Source organism: Artemia sp. Qi Xiang Cuo, chromosome 1, assembly GCF_049724085.1.
Source record: "Artemia sp. Qi Xiang Cuo chromosome 1, ASM4972408v1, whole genome shotgun sequence".
NCBI lineage: Eukaryota > Metazoa > Arthropoda > Branchiopoda > Anostraca > Artemiidae > Artemia > Artemia sp. Qi Xiang Cuo.
This window is the reverse complement of record NC_142794.1, coordinates 37354473-37374972: the sequence shown is the minus strand read 5'-3', so window position 1 is coordinate 37374972 and position 20500 is coordinate 37354473. Positions and strand designations below refer to the sequence as shown.

Here is a 20500-nt window from a genome sequence, read left to right as displayed (position 1 = left end):
ATGTAAACATTCATATTCTCACAATCTAAGCAATCCCCATGCGTACTCTGTTAAGCACAGTGGTAACTATAAACAGCCTAATAAATTGAATTAAAAAATATTTTATTTTGTCTTTGATATGCACGAACGCAGAAATCTATTTCAGGAGGGGAGGGGCAAATTTGAAAAGTAATTAAAGTCAAGTTAAAAATATACGAAACTGTGGGAATACTTATGACTCATATAAGTAACATTCATAACGCTACAAAATTACAAATTGCATAAGCAACAGATATGTTCCTATATAATAATAGCAACACTTTGCATATTTTACAATCAGCGAAAATAATTGGGATTGTTGTAGCTAGATTCGTATTTATGTATGTTACTTTGTAGTAGTTGAGTGGATTGACGCTCTGCTTGGCAATGCGGGGGGGGGGGAAGATAGTCGCTGGAAAAACATTGGGCGAAAGGCCTGCTACTTGTCCCTGTAATAAAGATCCACCAACTAAAATTTGATTCGATGCCCTAAGCACTAGAAATGGCTCTGGAAGATGATTATCCTTATCTTTTTTTTTGTCTCTGTGATTTGATAAAAACCGAAAAAAAAACACAAAATATAAAATTTGCTTCCTTTAGGGCAGTGGTTTAAATTTGTCAAAATCCTGGGGGAGGGGCACTGATGGAGTTGATGTTCCCATGTCAAGTGATAATGACGGTGAGCAATGAAAATGAGCAATATAATACCATAAAGGCAAAGGTATACTAAAAAAGACTGATCTCGTTCTGTAGATGCTTGAATTATATAGGCCTATCTTAGTTTTGACAAGATTTTCGAAGACGCTAAATTTCAGCTAGGGGGTAAGCTGATGTCTGTGGCGCAGTTTACCCCTGCCCCATAGCAAAGTATGCTCCTGCTTCAGGGGTGTAAAAATTTTCAAATCAGGCTTAAATCCCTTAGTAGAAATAGTGACAAGGTGTTACGGATGCTGCTTGGCGGAACAAGAAATAAATAGAAATTTAGAAATAAAATGATTTTTTAAAAGGATGCCGTTGAAGCCTAAACTTCGGAGATTGAAGCAGACTAGGAAATATCTGTGCTAATGAGATTAGAACTAATTATACATTTATAGTTAGCTGAACTACTTACTTTATTTTATAAAAAAAAAAAAAACTGAAGAATGTATCCACCTTCTAAATAAGGTTTTAAGTATTTAGTTAACAAATAAGTTGGAGAAGAAAGACTAAAGATATTACTTGATGGATGTCATTTCTCCGGCTGGATTAGAAGCAAGAACATATCCAGGAATATTTTTTTACGGGGGGGGGTTACAAAAAAACTTCAAAAACCCTTCAAAAATTTGTTTATATTCACTTTTGTTACGTTTTAACAAGTCGGACAAACATTTTGGGAGGGTGGGGGTTGGTTCAAACCCCCTGACCCCCATGGATACGGTCTTGATTAATACTTTATGTGGTTTGAAGTCAGTAGGTGGGTTAATTGGAACATCCGACATGGTAATAATTTCTCAGTGAACGATACAGTTCGAACCCATGAAGAAATGTTTTTGGTCAATTCAAATGATCTTTTTGGTGAGATTTTTTTCTGTTTGTGAGCGTCACATATTGTGTACCACATAAAACCTAATTCTATGTATCACATACGTGCCGATAATTAAGCTAGACACCAGTTACCAAAAGAGAAGTAGCAGTATACAGGGTTGCCACCCCTATTGATTTATCACTATTTCTAGTGATTTTTTTTTCATATACAAAAAATCACTGAATTCGGACATAAATGGCTAGATTATTGAAGAAAATCCTTAAATAAGCAGAAAATCACTAAAATCCAGTGTTATTTTGTCACCGGGTGACAACCATGGCAATATGGCACATGCCCACTAATCCTCTGTGCCATCTGAATATATAGCTGCTCCTTTATAACACGTAAGTTCCAGCAGCAGTAGAAGTTTTGTTATTTTTCGGAGTTATTCCCCTGTTCCGCTAACAGGTGTTAAAGGGAGTGCAGATGTGATGATCATCTTGCATGAAGTGGAGGTGACGTGCGTCAATAGGCTTTGCTTGCTTCTGAATTCGTGCAAAATTCAACTCAACTGAGTCGGATCAGGGGGTAGCAGATGATATGAATTGAAGGCAGCTGCTCTCCTAATGTGTCTTCCTCAGTTCAGTGAGTTGAAGTGCTTTTGATTTTCAGTTGAAGAGTCAATAGGTGTATCTTTAATATTTTTTTTCCGTTTTTCTTCCACCGAATCTCTCGTACCACCATAGATGTGACTCAGCAGGTCAAAGGAAATAGAATGAGTATATTAGAATGAGATACAAATAAGTTTTATTATCAAGTACTCGTAACTCTTAAAAGTAATCGTAAAAAACTTGAAAAAACGCATCAAAACTTGTTTTTATACATTTTGTTACGTTTTTACAAGTGAAACAAATATTTGGAGGGACAGGGGTTCCAACCCTCTACCCGCCTGGATGCGGCCTTGTTTCTAAGCAAGTTTAATTTTTTTCTCACTTTATTTAGTTTTCAATTTTTTCTAAGTTTGCTTTATATATAATCTCTTTTTCCTTTAAAAATGGTTGTATTTGTATATACATTATCAATAGTGTGTACTTCTAAGCCGGACCGTATCCAGGATTTGTGTGCGGGAGGGGGGGGGGTACGGAAAAACTTAAAAACACATAAAAACTTGTTTTTATACATTTTCTTTACGTTTTTACAAGTCGGACACATATTTAGAGGGGGGTTTCAAACCTCCTACCCCCTGGATGTGGCCTCGCTTCTGAGCAAGTTTTATTTTTTCAGTTTATTTTTCAATTCTTTTTCTAAGTTTGCTTTATATATAATTTCTTTTTTTCTCTAAATATGGTTGTATCTGCACATATACATTATCAATAGTGTGTTTGTGTGTATGCACTTTTTCCTGTTCACTGAAAAATAAACTAAAACGACTACAAGCGTATATGTGATTTTGGACCCATGGAAGTGGACATAGGCTATAGAAATAAAAAAAATATATAAGCTTAAAAAGAAGTGGACAAAATGGAAAATGAATTTGTGACGCGATGATAACAAGCGTATAAAACCAAAGGCCCGAGCTGTGACTGTAGTGAGCTGAGGAAATCGAGCCGGCAAATTCGCTAGTAAACATGTAAATATTCCTTTTACTTCGTCTCCAATTCCAAACTTCTTTCTTTTGAAAATACTTTGTAAAGGTTTGAAACGAGCAGCCTTTTTGCAGGCTTCATTCCCAATTTTTGCATATTTCTTCCTATCAAAGGAAATGTTCAAGTAAAAAGCGGATTTAAACACGGGTCATCCGTCTTATCCAGCCATAAGGCAAACGTCAATAAGAGGGGAGTTGCGATGGTATTAAGTTACACAAATTCAACTTCTGTCAATCTGCTGTCAACAAGTTGAAGATTTAGTTGACTCTATCGTAATCTTGGCAATACTGTTTTGCATAAGCCATGTATTTTGCTTTCATATGTACTAAACTTGTCTTTGTCTCGCTTTTTGTTGGTCCACAAGAGCCTCCCTTTTTTGCACTTCTGTTATTGTATTGCTTTTATTATTATCGACATATTTCAAACTTGCTAATAAACTTTCGCCTGCTATTGTGCTTATGTGGTTTTATTATAGGATTGTTCTTGTTTTATTTACACTGCATATACTTAAATTGACCATCTTTAAGTTGTTCTACTTTAATTGAATTTTATTTCCATTTTAATTTTAATCTTCCTTCCAGTGACCATGCGTTTTGAAACTTTAGTTCCATTCCTGTTAAGCAAAATTGAAACAAAAAAAGAAGAAAAAATGGGACTAGTCACTTTTCCGGGAGAGGAGGAGTAAACCCTAAATTCAAAGCTGAAAGTGGAAATTAGCCCCCATAGAAGGGAGTATAATCCCCCTGACCCTTCATTATAATTTTTTTTTAAATACAAGTTAAAAACAAACAAAACACAATGTTGAGCCTTGCAACGATCAAAGATCATCTTGAACTGGAGGTGGTCGGTGTTTCCCCCTTGATCCCCCGCATCTAACATGTAATCCCCTTGATACTCTTAACATTTAAGTGATTGTTGGCGCTTTGCTGAAACCAACTAATATTTATCGTCAAGAAGATGAAAATATTTCTTTTTTTTTAAATCGATAAGGCGATGGTTGTGTTTTTGCAGTGAGTTTTCAGTAAAATAAAAGCAACCACTTAAATGTTACGATTCAGGAATTTAAGGGAGAAAACTCCCTTCCTGTTCATGGTAATTTTTGCCGCTTTTAAATTTTCCCTTTGCTCATATTTGAAATTTGTTTGAAAAATAATTCTTTTCTGTTTTTATTTTTATTTTGTCCTACAAACATTTTTTTCTCACATAAAGGAGAGAAGCTATCCTCATTAATTAGAATAATCCTTTAAATCCAACGCTAAATTGTCATTTTTACTTTACTGCGCGCATATAAAAATTTCAATAAGTTATTTTCTAATGTTAATATAAAGAACATTTTCCAAAAAAACAGTTTTTCAAACAGAAGTAAAAACCTAAACTAGCAGAAGTAAAATCAGATTGGCCAACTTGTCTATTATAGTGACTAAACTCAAAAAGTGAAGTTACGTTAATCCTAATGAAACATACCAAAATATGATGAAAATATAATACTTAAGAAACAAAATTATGGAAACTGCAACAGAGAATTATGAAAAACAGGCCGCAACGCATGATAATAAATATCTAACCCAACCAACTCTATATATTAGATATTTAGTTAAAATATAACTGAATAGTAGTTTATATCACTGAGACTAAGATAATTATCTCTGAATGCAATCAGAGAAACTGGTTTTACTCAGATTAAACAACTTGAGCGTTGCCGCCATAGTAGACAAGTAACTGAAATCATGTAACAACTTAAACTTAAAACGAACTTAAATTACTATCAATACATAGATGAAACCCAAAACTGACATATTGAATACGAATTGTCATATTGAACAAGGCAAGAGGTACCTCTCTAGATGAATGAATGACTAAGTCATAGTTAAAACTAACATAAATTACTACAAACAGGATAGGACTACCGTCTTTTAAGCATTGTAACAGCCAAAGTGTCATTTGCACCGAAAACAAAATGTACTTTCAACATTCTCTCTTTTATAACTATAACATACAAAACAAAAAAAATACTGGTAGCCTACGTTTAGGAATCAATAGCATTTATATTGAACAATCAGTCTACTTTCATTAGTTTGTTCCAGTGATCTAGATTATAACCGGAAATTTTGTTGTGACAAACAAAAACCATGCTGTCCTAAATATATACTGTTTTCAATAAAACTCAAGTGGATTTCAAGTCGTTTATAGGGTTTGAGGGGGGGGGGGGGTTATGAGACAGATTTTAAACAGATTGACGATCAAACCTATAAACCTTCTGTCCCTCCGCCCCTCCCTAAGTCAAGATTCAACGTTTACTTATTACCCTCCCCCCAAAAAGCTCTTTGAAAGTTTTATCTCGGTCCCCCAAAGGTGTTTCCCAAATATGGGTACTATCCCATTATGCGACCCTCTCTAAATAGTCAAGTTTGGTTAATGCTAATGAAATAAAGTAAAATAGGATTAATATATAATAGTTTATAAACAAATTTGGGCTATATATTTGCACATTAGGGGTGGGGGTGGGGGGTGAAGCATTGCATATATTAAATACGTAACCTAACCTAACCTAGGTACCTTCCAAGGCCGTATCCATGGGGGGGTTACCCGGTTTGACCCCCCCCCCTCCCGAAATTTTTGACCGAGTCGAAAATTAGTAAAACCTAGGTAAAAATCAGTAAAATTAGTCGAAAACTGAGTAAAAAATTATTAACCCCCCCTCCCGAAAAAAAATCCTGGATCCGCCCTTGGTACCTTCTCCCCCTAAACCCCAAAAAACACAGTTTAATACCGTATACGTAATGAAAACCTTGTTATCATTGCCTACTCTATAACAGTTAAGACGTCAAAAACGGGTTTTATCATTGCCTCCTCTATAGTTATTAATCCGAGAGGCCCGCATAATGGGATAGTACCCAAATATGCCATTTTAATTAACTTTGCAAATACTGTCTTCTGATTTAGCTTGCTATTTAACTTTTTATAGATTATATGTCCCTTAAAGCCTGTAATGCAAAAGTATTTTGACAGATCGGGGACAAAAATTGTTTAACATGCCCCTCCAGCACAAAATGTGAAGTCCTCCAAGTCTCTCTTTCCCTTACAGCCCCTGAAAGTTTTCATTTCATCCCCCAAGACGTTTTTGAGATATCACAGATATGCTGCTTCGATGACCTGGATACACGCAATGTCATTCGGTTTGCTTTTAGGCAGATTGTCTTTTGCATACGCCACTTTGATCTTACTGTTACCTAACATTTTTTGGGAAAGACTAACTTGGTTTGTTGAAGAAGGCTCTTGGGCAATTGAAACAATCTGGACACTCTGTAATATACACCAAAATCTAAATTTCACATCTAATTTTTATATTGCATTCCATGTTTTTGTGGTAGGCCTAACTGATTCTTTATATACATGGGTATTTCACACAAAAACTCGTATAGTGCTGGATAGATTTGTTTGGTTGGGGCAAATCAAAGTTGTTGTGCAGGTCATTATTGCACCATTCAAGGAAATGATATAATCAATAAAAAAATAAATAACATAAGTTGATAGCTTTAAATATAACCATTCCGGTACTCTGAGATGGATTAAAGTGTGCTCTGTTATAAGTTCCTTCCTCCGTCCGTTCCCCCAAAAAGAAAACCCTGCTTATGTGGCCTCATAGTGAAGTCAGGGTGGACATTTTAGAGTATGCCTCACCAAAACCGTGACTGCAAACGAGCTACAGGGTGACCTTGAGCAGTGGCACCCGTCGAAGAAATTATAGCCTCGTAAACGACACAGTATTACAATGGATTTTGATTAATGGATAAATCTTCTGGGTTTTAGTTCCTCTTCGGGGACTTTTTTGGTTGAAAAACTTCTTCCTAACTAAGTTATCTGTTATTGGCTGCCTCCCCGTTGTTGTATAATACTTTTAGGCATGAATATATAGTCCTAATGATTCAGAGACAATAAGCTTCAGACTATCGTCTTCACCTGTTGATAGAAGAGCATGGCCAAGCTTGAAAAACCATGCAGAGGCAGGGTTGCACAAATCCTTCATTTGACTCACCCAAGGGACTTCTTGTTGTCCGATTCTAAGGTGGCTTAAGTGCTTCGTATAGAGATGTCCTGAGGCCATAACAATTTCATTGATTTAAGTAATATGGAAGTTGCCACTTTGAACGTTACAATTTGCCACTTTGAACGTTACAGTAGTAGCACTAGTATATAATATAATAGCACAACATTCAAAGAATTACGTCCAGTAGATCAGTAATGTAAAATATAGATCCTAAAAATAGAAATAAGACGAGTAAAATCACAACATCACCAGCAATATATAGCCTAGAACTGAAGAACTAGAATAGAACTTAGTCACTCCCATAAATCACCTCAATAGATGAGTAGACAATTGCCTGACCCTGTCGTGTGCCTCTGCATAGCTGGTTTGAGTCTGCGTCACTGGTTAGACTAAAAGCATCAAAATGTTTGAGATCTTGCGTTCTCAAATAGTCAAGTTCTCTATCATAGTCTGTACAACTCATAATAACATGCCTGATATCAACCGCAAAACAAACACCACATAATTAGAGGTATCAACTGGGGGGGGAGAATATTTTTACCCCCTAGTTTCTGATCCTCCCCAAATTAAAAGAAAACGTCATTTTTTAGTATTTTCATGTGTAGTATGGAAAAAAAAAGTGCCCCCTAGATTTTAAACATAAATTTTGCTCCTTATGGTTTTTCTTGAATTGACGCCACTGCATATAACAGGGGATTGACAGGATTCTATTAGAATAGTACTGCCTTATTCTTTGCATGTCTATTCAGCGGTATCAATTGGGACAGGAGGAGTTTAGTATTTGACTTCTCCCAATTTTTTGTCTCTCCTTCCCCCTAGGTTTCGAAAAATGCCTATTCTTTGGTATTTTAATTAAAAAGCGCCTTTATCTGTATTACTTATTGAACAAAAGTAAAAACCACAGAATTGACTCCTTAGATTTCGAAAAATCCATTTTGTGCCCCTCCCTTACATTTTTATGAATTAACGCCACTGTGATCACTCCCAGTTTTCTGTCTGGGTGCCCAAAAACCAGGGGATGATGTTTTATGATTACAGGGGTCGCTCTCTCTCTCAGAAATCATGTACACCAAATGGCGCGTGCCAAGCGGGGTGGAACTGTGCCAAGCGTCTTGAGGAGTAGGCCCAGCGTTTTGGGGACTTGGCGTTCCAAGATGTACATCAAGTGGCGTGAAGTCAGTAAACCCTCGTTAATTACAATCCATGAATTGCATTATTTGAAGAACTGGTCCAGAATCTCTAATATAATTTTTAACTTTGATATACGTATTGTGAGTAATCCCTGTTGAAATGAATAAAGAATGGGTTTGTGAAACTGCAAGTTACCAAACTCGTCCAACCTGTCTTCAAAGGCACAGGCAATTTGGATTACTGAACTGGCCAAGTTCACCTTAATTCCTCAAAACATCACAGTTGGCAAGTATCGCACTGTATCATATTATGAAGCTAATATCAAACTGACATGCAAAAGTCCGATCTTTCGTTCAGATTTTTTCCCTGTCACATTTCAAACATAAAGCAAGACAGAAACGTGAAGGAAGTTTAAATCACAATCTGATAGTAGCAACGGTGGGAAAGCTTTGACAAAAATCAGCCCTTCCTTTACGATCCTGATAGTTATCAGACTATAACAGGGTTTTAAGTTTTCAGCAGACAAGTCAATTCCTCTTTGGTTTTAAACTACACTGTTTTGCCGTTGTGTAAAAAAGCGGCGTATCTAATATTTTTTTTTCAAAAATGACAAATATCCCCTTACTTGATATTTTCTACAGGTTGCATTTCCATTGGCTTGTCCATTTCGAAAGAGGTATTGGCTACCGGTACTTCTATGTTAAACGCACTCTTTTATATAGTGCTAGTTTGGTGAATGCTAATGAAAAAAAAATAAAAAATAGGATGAATATATAATAGTTTAGAAACAAATTTGGGCTATATGTTTGCACATTAGGGAGGGGGTGGGGGTAAAGCTGCATATATCAAATACGTAACCTAACCTAGCTACCCTTTTCTCCCCCTAAACCCCCAAAAAGCAACAGCTTAAATATCGTCAATGCATTGAAAACCACGCTAAGCATTCATTACTGTATAGCACTGTCTTGAATTAACCCATACAAAATTGGGTTTTCTGTCGCGTCTCCAATTTGACATATAAAAAAGAGTGCGTTTAATATAGAAGTACCTGGCTACCAGCTGTGATTGCAAAAAAAAAAAAAAAAAAAAAAAAAAAAAAAAAAAAAAAAAAAAAAAAACATGTCTAGTGTAAAGACTAAAAGACTACACCTAAGATAATTTCATCATATATTAAGTGTAGTCGACATTTTTCAAAGCACTATCGATTCATGATCACGAATTCACGCATCGAATTTGGTTTTTAAGAACCGAGGTTTCTATTCTGTTTTTTACTATATTCGCTATATCCCCTTTCCTCGGTTCCAAAAGTGTAAAAAAAATTAATCATTTGATTTAAAAGTGTTTTTCCACGTGTCAGATTCCAATTGATTTCGGATGTAATCAATCGTTCTGAATAGCAATAAGTAAATCCGAAAGTTTTTGATTTATTTTCTACCGCATAAAATGCTTGCCCTGCATCACAGCACCATTTCAAACAGAGTTGCCGCGGTGTATACAAGAACCTTAAGGTGGAAAGGGGAGGGGGTCAAAATTGTCTCAAAACTTAAGATCATTCTTGCCAAAATGATGATTTGGACTGATCTCTTGGTGAGTTTTCCCTATCTCCCCTCTATGCAGGTGTTCCTGAGACATAGGTGTACCGTATGCAATTTTTTGATGGATTAGAAATTTTTTGATCAGTTGTTTGCCGCTAAATAATTTGTTTTTTCGACGTTTCCTATGCATTTTTCGTAAGGTCTTCAAGCAATCATTGAGGGATTCCCCCAGTGCACCGCTATGATTATAAATAAAAACCCCGCTGTAAAGTTTTCTACTGACAAAAACAGACGTCCTATTTCAGACCAAGGCCGTATCCAGGAGGGGGGTCTAGAAGGTTTGACCCCCCCTTCCTGAAATATCTGTCCGACTCTTAAAAATGTAACAAAAATGGATATAAATACATTTTTGATGTGTTTTAATTTTCTGTACCCCCCCCCCCCCCCCGGAAAAAATAATTGTAAAACACCCCTCGAAAAAAAATTCTGTATACGGCCCTGTTTCAGACCTTTCTTCAAAGTTTCATATCTTAAATAAATCTTATTGTCAACAGTATATCCCCAAAGGATGTCCATCCATTTGGGTTCATATGGTCATTGCATCAAATAGATACATGGCTACTACATTAAAGGTTTAATTTGATGATAACTGCAACAAGCAATGTAAGATTTATCATACCTTTTGGAACTTGCAACAGGTTCTACAATTTGGATTCACTATTTTATCGCCGATAAAAAAAGGCTTTAAATGCTCACTAACCACCTATCACTCCCATCATAAAACAAAGGTTATGTTAAGACTTTAGTGTTTTTAATTCGGGTGAATTCATTATGTTAAATTTCTAAACCGTATTAAAAACTGGGGAATTACAATCAAGAGGGTACTTATGCAAGGCGTACTAAGTTGCGACTCTTAATATATTCCCAAGTGTTTCTTCAAGATATTGAGATTTCATTCCTGACCTGTTTAAATAACCTGGTCAAAATTGTTGGTACTGTTCTAAAATCCAGGACACATGCGAGAAGTGAAGTTTGGTTAATGCTAATGAAACAAACCAAAGCAGGATGAAAATATAATAGTTATGAACAAACTTGGGCTACATATTTGCATATTAGACGTGGGGGTAAATCATGGCATATGTTAAATACGGAACACGCTGAATAACTAGAGAAGAGATGTTTTTAATGAAATAAAACAAAACAGGATAAAAATATAATAGTTTATATCTATGAAACGAAATAAATGAAACGAACTGCAGTAACAAATGGTATTTTACTATAAGTAAGCCACATATTGACACGCAACCTGACCTTTTTTAAACATGGCCTAGTGTTACACTTCCAAACAGGATCCTTCTCGTACAAGCAACCCCTTATCCTGGAAAAAATTAACTGCCTCTTTTTCTGTCCTTGGCAAATCCCAAATTGTAATTTTAGCAACCATGTTCATTCAATCACTTATCAGTGCAGACTAACAGGTTTCTACCTGACGTTAGCATTACTTTTTCTATCTGACGTTAGCATCACTTTTCGCATGTGCCCTGGATTTTAGCACAGTACCAAATTGTTCTAGTAAGTTCTTTTTTTTCCCAAAAATTCTCTCTAAATTCCTCGATTTACTCTGGTCTCCCCTTGCACGGTAAATAGTTGTCAAGGTCATTCGGTAGTTTGATTGCTCCAAACTATAGCGTTTGAGACTACAAGTCCTGAAATGTGTATTATCAGTAATCATCGTAAACATTCTATATAAATAAACCTACAAAAATAAAACATCTACTCCTACTGCAGGCACGTACACAAATTGTCGTTTTGCCCGGAACAGGCAATATAAAAAAAAACATTAACGATTTGAATAAATAGCGCTCGGAAATTTGGAAAATTTAAGATTTGAGGGCTGGGGCTGGACCACAAGGCACCCGTACGTGCCTGTCCTGTATCACGCCATTTAGTGTTTGTTTTAGTTTGCGTGAGTGCTGTAACTTCAGTCATTACCTCGTATGCTTGCATTTAGCAGATGCAGTTTTGTTGCAGGTTGGGTCAGAAATTTTTGATAAAAAATTGCTTTTATCAAGCCGTTTCTATTGTCAACAAACCAGATGGCTTATTTGCCATCCCAGTCGTCAGATGGAAAAAAAACCGTTGTCCTACACATCGAGCCCTGCTTTCCGTCGACCAGTTTAGAAATTTATTTATCATGTATTTTGTCAATAAAAGATCTTGTCTTGTCTTGTCTTAATAATATTTGTTTCTTTTTTCTTCAAAAGTTTACAGATGGGTTGTTTATACAATATCAAAACTTCTATATTTTAGGTAATAAAGTTAAAGATCATCGCATTAACAAATTTTTATTTCGCGATAAGCAAAGAAAAAAATCGGTAAGATTTTGGCTCTTAGGCGACTATAAGAAAAAGAGTATATTATAAACAGCTGTTCTATCTAGTGAAAATTTCCAAAGTTTCGTTGACTGGTATCTGATATTCCCCTTCCTAGCCCAATTGTCTTATTTTACTATTGAAAGCTATTGAAAAATCATAGTTGTGTAGTTGTCAGTTTCTTCTGTGAAAAACTGGATCACAAAATAATAGAATATGTCTATTCCAGGATATCCCCAAAATTTAGTCTGAAAGCATCCTGTGTAAACCGTTACCACAGACTGCAGGTTTGATCTGAGACCCCCCGATTTTGGAAGAGCTCTATAACCATTCCATTGTGACAACTAGTGAATATTTTAAATGCTGGACAGTAACGTCAATTCGCAAAAATACAGGGGAGGAGGATTCTCAACGAAAATACCCCCGTTTTTTCAGAATCTGGGGGGAATGCCCCCCGCCCAATTGACGTCCACGAATTAAAGCTTCATATTACAAATGTATCAGCTACCGCATTCACATTGACGCAAAGCCTCAGCAGAACTGAGCTAGCTTTTAACGCTAACACAAAAGACATGAGCAAAATGAAAATTAAGTTTTTCATGTAATCCGATCCATGCGATTAAGGATGCCTCAGATTCTCCTAGAAATGTAACATTTTTTCACCTTATATGTTACCCCTAGTTCAATGCACAGAATGCCCCTTCTGATCGTTGGAGAACTGTTTCATTCAGTACTTTTAGTCTTTGAAGGGGATTAAGTAAACCCCCACTAAGTAATTGTTCTGTATTCATGTATTAACTCCTAAACAACGGTGGGAAAGAGGATAACAGCCTGTCCGTCGAAGCATGGAAAAGTTGATCAAGTTACTCGGTGAAGTTTAAAGACTACGAGGTCTTGAGTGTGAGGCATTTGGCTGGCTTTAGGCTCGTGGTCTTAATTGACATGATTTGTGGAGCAAATGATTGTTTTAGAGGCAATCAGAATTCAATACTTCAAAAAAGATCTGAAAATTATTCGAAAATACTTGAAACTTATTTGGCGCTTCTTACAATTGAATAAAATCTTTGATATTCTCTTGTGTGGGATTATTTTGGTTATATACAATCGTGATAACGGTAAAAAGTTAAATTAGACTTCGCTGAACACGATGTCAGTAGAGATGTAATTTCAGTGTATTTCTACTTAAATTAATATCAGGATGACATTCGGTTTTCTTATGCGTGAAGATGGGAGGGAGGTGGCTGAAATATTAGTATAGGGTACTGTTTCGCTTAATGGTACACAACGGTATAGACAGTCGAATGGATGCCGTGATGGAGACCCGTAAGCGGGTAATTGTTATCTAAATTGATCGAAGAGCGTGGTTTCTCATTGAATTTACAATATTTAATCTGGTGGTTTTTGGGGTTTCGGGGGGGGGAGGTACCTAGGTTAGGTTAGGTTACATATTTAATAAATGCTATGCTTTACCCCTCACCCCCCTAATGTGCAAATATATAGCCCAAATTTTTTTCTAAACTAGTATATATACATCCTATATTATATTTTTTGATTAGCATTAACCAAACTTGACTTCTTTAGTGTGTACCATTAAGCGAAACAGTACCTGGTGTAGTATACAACTTCGAAAAAAAACCCCACCGAAAACAGGCAAATTGAGTTTATAAGAAATTATGACAAGGTCGTTAAATCCTTGATTTCCAGGGGGTGTGCACGGGCCTTAAGGCTCTAATGTGCACGTGTCTGGTTTTTTCTGTTCTTTTTTGGGGCTTGTGTGTGATTTTTTGCCTTTTTTTTTAAAGCCAGATGTACATCAGTTGAAATGCTAACAGAGAATTATGGGAAGCAGACCGCCCAGAAAGCATTCTATTAAATACCTAACTTAACCAACTTTATATGTTAAATATTTAATTAAAATGTACCAGTATAGTAGTTCATCTCGCTCAGGCTTAGCTGATTATCTCCAAGTGCACACAGAGAAACCGGTTTTACAATAGATCAAGGACAACAGTTGGGTCACTATAATATACAACTACCTAAATTTTTTGTTCTGTCACTTGTGAAGCTGAGTACCCCTTTTTTACCGCCCTCTTGGTTGCGTCAATGAGTCAAGTGGTTGAAGTCTTACAAAACAAATTAAATTTATTCAGCAACGTCACCTAAACAGTCATTGAAATGTTTGAGTGGTACACCACAATTACTCTTCACTGAATACATCTTTACGTAGCTTAGGATACCCCCTTGTTCAATTGTTCCTTTCCTTCCACCTTCCTTACATAAGCAATCATTCAAGCGGGAAATTTTCTGAATCCGTCTCTCTTATTATTTTATTTCTTTTATGTTTTTATTGTTACTTCCCGTACTCGATGCTATTGTGTTTTGATAAAGGTGACTTTGGGCCATCTGTCTCAGGAACCCGAGAAAGAGCACTTTCTGTGCAGCAAAAATTATAATATCACTTATCATTGACAATTCTTTTGTTCGTAATTGTCAACATTCCATTTCAAGCAAAAAATGTTTTAAATATATACATAGAATGCAACATCACATCTTCATAATATTACTGAGGAGGCGCTGACTTCCCGCCTCCTGGTGTATATCATGGAACGCCACGTGTACGGCACACTTCTGCCAGACTTGGTGCAGCTCCGACACGCTCTATACATTCCCTAAAACGCTTGGCACCCTCCTCAAAACTCTTGGCACAGTTCATACACCAAGGCCATGTCTACTCCCCCCCCCCTCGAAATGTCTGTTCAACTGGTAGAAACGTAACAAAATGCATACAAACAAATTTTGATGCGATTTTAAAATTTTCTTTTTGTAAAATCGCCTGGAAAAATACCCCCCACAAACAATGTGGCTCTGTCTGTCACGCTTGGTATGTGCCACCTGGCGTATATGGTTTCTGGAAGAGAGTGACCCTTCAAATATTACTGTATTCATCTCTTTTCCCTTTTATTATCCGGATAATGACGTCAAAATAGCTGAAGAGCTTACATGAAAGCACATGATTCTAGGAGCAAGGCTCTAAAAAACACAGATAAAGTGAAATTGTATGGAAACATTAGTGATTATAAAGATCAAATTTCGGTACATTAGTTCCAAAAGTCAAGTGATTAAATGGAATTGCTTGCTTTCAGTTTTAATGTGCAATGAGAAGTCTGACAAGTATTTGCCAAATACTTGAAACCTTAAAGCAGCTCAAAGTCAGGGGGTTTCGGCTCACTTTTGTTGTTTACTTGAATTAATATTGAGAAAAATAGCCCATCCTTGGAAATAAAAAGCAGAAATCATAGACACAGTTCACTTTTGCTTGAAAAGGAAATCGGTTATTTTCACAGTAGGACTACTTCATCGGCTGCTCCAATATTATGGTCACTGCAGATGATAAAACTTACTTCATGAGTGCAGTGAAAATATTTGTTTTCACCTATGCAATGACGTTTGCGCTCTGACAGTTAAAATGAAGGCTTTAGTTCGCTTCGTCACTGAATCTTTCAATTTCAGAAGCTACGTTTGATTATAAGGCAATAAAAACAAAATAAATAAAGCAATAAATTATTCTCCAAAATCAAGCAATTTATCTTTTTTTCAGCATCAACATGAAAAGCTTGAATCACGGATTCCAGGCGGCCTTTCTCCAGATATTCCAGAACATCAATCAATTCAATGGTCATCAAACACCTATTTGAATCAAGTTCAACCAGTGAAGAGCGATAGTTCGTATAATAATAATGTGCGGCCAACAGTGCCAACTAATAAGCCAGAACTCAGATGTGGTGGGTGTAATTCTTTAATAACTGATCGATACTATTTGTCAGCCGTGGATAAAGTCTGGCATGCGGATTGCTTGAAGTGTGTGTTATGTTGTAGGACACTTGCTTCTTCGAATTCGTGCTTTTCCAAAGAAAATATGATTTACTGCAAAGAAGATTACTGCAGGTATTTATTTATTTTCTTCTCATCCGAGGGGTTGCCCACTCTCCACCTCCTGCTGTACATCTCGGAGCGCCACTTATTCCATCACGCGTGGTACACCCCCTCCCACGCTTAGACATATCCCCGCCGTGCTGTGTTATCTCGCACCCCGCTTGGTATATTTTTGCCACACGTAGTGCGCATAATATGGTGCACAAGATTGCTAAAAGTGGGCAACCCTTTGGCCTTATTATTATGATTTTACAATTTCCTTCATTAATAGTTTATATTGCAATTGTCCGTAGAAAAGAGGGTCATTTCAATAGGACCACAAACAAGTTTCTGAAACAGCTATTTAGTTCGTATTTTTTTTTATTGTTGTATCAAGAGAAGGCAAGTTTTACCTAAATATATAAGCCTCTAAAATTGAGAAAAATTATTGTATCTCTCGTTATGTGAACCAATTTTATAATGTACACCAAAGCATAATAGCTAGTATTCCCGAAGATTTTTTGTATTCGTTTTATGTTTTTTCGTTTTTAAATAAAGATTAAATAAAAAAAAAACAAGTTTTTTTAACTGAAAGTAAGGAACGACGTTAAAACTTAAAACGAACAGAAATTATTCCGTATATGAAAGGGGCTGTGCCCTCCTCAACGCCTCGCTCTTTACGCTAATTCCTTATTCCAATTACGGATTACAATTCCTTATTACGGACAGAATTCCTTATTCCAAATAAGCAAGCAATAGTTTAAGTAAACAAAGAAGAAAAAAACAAAAAAAGAAAATCAAGAACGGCGCTTTTATAAAGTCGGCGAAAATACTGGAAGAAGCAAGACAAATATTTCAGGAAGATAACCGTTTCCCTTCTTCAGCACTATAGGAGAAAGTCTCAAGAAAATAGTTCAATGCAAAAATGCAAACGAAACAAACCGAAAAACAATAAAAAAAACAGATAGCGCGGAAAGTAAAAAGAAATAAAAACCCGAATAAGAAGAATTAAAAAAATCTTACAGTGGGGAAAAAAACAACAATAGATAAAATTGAAATTAAGAGAATTAAAAACTGTAAAAGACAAAAAAAAAAACTAATTCTAAAAGCAAGCCACCTACCAACATCCTCGACTAACTAGCTAGAGACCAACCATCCCCTGTTCTGGAACCTTTTTTTATATCTGATGGTCCTTTTGTTGCCCCTTAGGACGTCTGATCGACATTTTGAGGTACCTATTTTGCACTTTCTCTGTGGTTGCTCAATTTTGCGTGGGGGAAATTTTCCATGAAGGGGAGAATTTTCTGGGGGTGGGTCATTTTGAAATGCCGGCCCTCATTATTAAGGGCAAGCTGTTTGCAGTAAAGATTATTCCAGGCATCTATGATACGGCCCAACAACTTTTATATGGAAAGCCCAATTACCAATTTTTTTGGGTCAGTGTAATAAAGGGACATCACACACTTTGGAGATAGTTGACACTTCTATATTTCTTAAGAACCAAAAAAGATATTCATAGATTTTGATTAGTTTGATGGGATATGATGTTTGTCTACGTTTTCAAAAAATTGTCACACGCCGCCTTTTGGATTACCTCAGACAGGATGTGCCTGAATATCTCCTGATATTGTTCAAAAGTACCCCTCCACCCTGAAAATAATATTGCTCCAATATGCACTTTTTGACGTCTTGAAATTTTTTTTTCAGAATATGGCTTGTTTAGCTACTAATCCTTAAAACTGTGACGTTTAGGATTTTTCAAGAATGTGCATTCAGTTTGAGGTTATCAAACAGTTCGTGGTAACGAACTGTAAGTAAGGAGCGACCCGGCTCAATGGTAACCGAAACTCTAGAAAACGGGTTTTTGATACTAATAGATACATCAAAAGAATACGATTTCAATGCTGATTTCAAATATATAACTTTCATCAAGTTTAGTGCTACCCATCAAAAGTTACGCGTTTGACTTTCTCACAACTCTTATTTTTTTTAAACAATAAAAAACTTTAGCGTAAAGAGCGAGGCGTTGAGGAGGGGACAGCCCCTTTCATATACGGAATAATTTCTGTTCATTTTAAGTCTTAACGTCGTTCCTTACTTTCAGTTAAAAAAACTTGTTTTTTTTTATTTAATTTATATAGGGCTACATTTTACGCAGTCAAAACTACGGAACAGACGGTATAATTGGAACATCATAGCGAAAATACGGTTTGCCATCTTTATTTTCAGTCAAATGGTTTTGTTGACTCAAAGAACAAATCATGAGTTTCAGTGGAAACCAAAATTGAAGACAGCAGAAATGATGTTTTTTATCGAAGCAGCGAAGATACTATTATTGTGAAATAGCGTCAATTCAAAACAATTAGAGAGAGGGGGGGGGGGCTACATGTATTTTTCACTATCCAAGGGGGCGGGCAAAGTTTTCATTTTTCAATATAAAAATAAAATATTATTTGAAATACTTCCAAAAAAGGTATTTTTCAAAATCGAGAGAGAGGAGGCAAAAAAGTTTACGCCGCCACAAAAATTGACACCAATATTATTGTGCAAAGTTAATCTTCATTGTTATGCAGAAAACCTATTGGTATTAGAAAAAAAGGCATAGGCTCCTCGTGACAAATATATTTGGTGTTAAGCAGATATTTGTTGGTCAGACAAATGCAGAAGCAACACCACATGATGATTCGCATCAATGATTCTTTGGGAAGGATAGCGTTTTTCCCTGTATGAATAAAAGACTTGAATTTTACTTGTTGTAAATTTTATGGATGAACTGACCGAACTGCTACGTGATTCTTTTTATAAGCTAAACCATATAAATATTAAAAGTTAAAACTTTGACTTCCTTTTACTAATTGCCTCATAGTTTGAATGTGCGCCAAATTAAATAGTCAAATCACAAATGCTACTATGAGATAGGAATCGTTTTCCTTTTTTTTTGTTTAGGGGTAGGTTTAGTTATAAAAAAAAAAACGTTAATGTATCGGTTAAATGTGGGTGTTAATTTAGAAAAATATAACGAAAACTTTCATGACAGTCAAGTCTGCTGTTATTTGAAATTTGAATGGTTTTTATCAATATTATAGTGGCGTTTTATATTCCCATTCCGGACTAGATTCAGGTGTGCCAACAGGGTTGTATCCAGGATTTTTGTTCAAGGAGAGGGGTCACAAAAATAATTCAACAAACTAAAACAAAAATTTTTTACGTGTATTTTTGTTACTTTTGTACCGGCCAGGAAAAAATTGCAGGGGTATTCCCCTGGATAAGACCATGAGTGTCAATCCACGAAAATGTAGGAGGGAGAAATATATTTTCAAAGTAGCGTATTAGGGACGAGGGGAATAATTTTTTTCTATGATAATGTGCAAAAAGGTATTTTTTCATCTAATTCCACTAGCCTATTATTAGGAACCCCTTTAAGCTTTCACTTTGGGTGGGGGGAGAGGTAAGAATCTCTGTGGAAAACAGGTGCAATAAATGTATTTTTCAAATTTTCTTTTATTTTTTAAGTGCTTATTTGCAATTTTTCTTGATTACTAGAACCCAATAAAGCCCCTACTGTGTACATAACTGATGGGTTCTAGTGGATTTTTCCGCCGAGTAGAAGATGAGGCAAACCTACAAAAACTTCCCATGGTGAGAAGATTTTGAGCTACTCTTTTGGCTGGAATAGTGTAATTTTTGTCCCGATGTTGGAAATACGTGCACTTTTTTAGATTTTCGGTCTTTCAGGAGGGGTAAATGTCTGGTATTATCCCCCATTCAATCTTAGAAAATTTTAACATTTATGTATGGCTAACATTCTGAAACCGTCCCCCCTAAAACTGAGCTTCCAGGAAAATCTGTTCCGTTTCTATCTGAGCTCAATCTTGCCAGATTTCTACAGGCACAGAACTTGATGGAGGGTCAGCTGAACCCAGCCACACACGCAGAAATTGTTTTCAGTGGGAATGGGAGGGGGAGCAATGGTAAAAAAAAATTGTGTAATCTTTATAAGTAGCGATGAATAAAAGTTCAAATAGGGATAAAATCCTTTTACTAGACAGTGTTTCACAAACAGTGATAGAATTTCACAAAGATACCAGATATTTTGGTTACACATGCAGTGGCCGTCATCAGTAGTAAAAGTGTAGTGAAACTTTTATTTATCGTCATGGAAAGGCAGTGTGGTCTCCGAAATTATCTACTTCACAAGTAGTGCCAATAAATCCGGTTAAATTTAGGATTTTAAGGGGCACGGTGGGCCCACCTACCCCCTATCCATGTGCATGGTTGTACCACACTCTCGAAGGCTCCTAATATATGTAATAAGAGGGGAAAATTGTTAAGCT

The 20500-nt window shown here is 36.1% G+C and overlaps 1 protein-coding gene across 1 annotated transcript in view; it reads left to right on the top strand.

Moving 5' to 3' along the window:
• Window positions 1-20500, top strand: part of LOC148956259 (LIM/homeobox protein Lhx9-like) — a 58573-nt gene that overhangs the window by 6412 nt on the left and 31661 nt on the right. The window contains exon 2 of the mRNA XM_089094757.1: window positions 15853-16199. Within this exon, the coding sequence (XP_088950883.1) occupies window positions 15853-16199 (347 nt within the window). The remainder of the gene's footprint in view (window positions 1-15852; window positions 16200-20500) is intronic.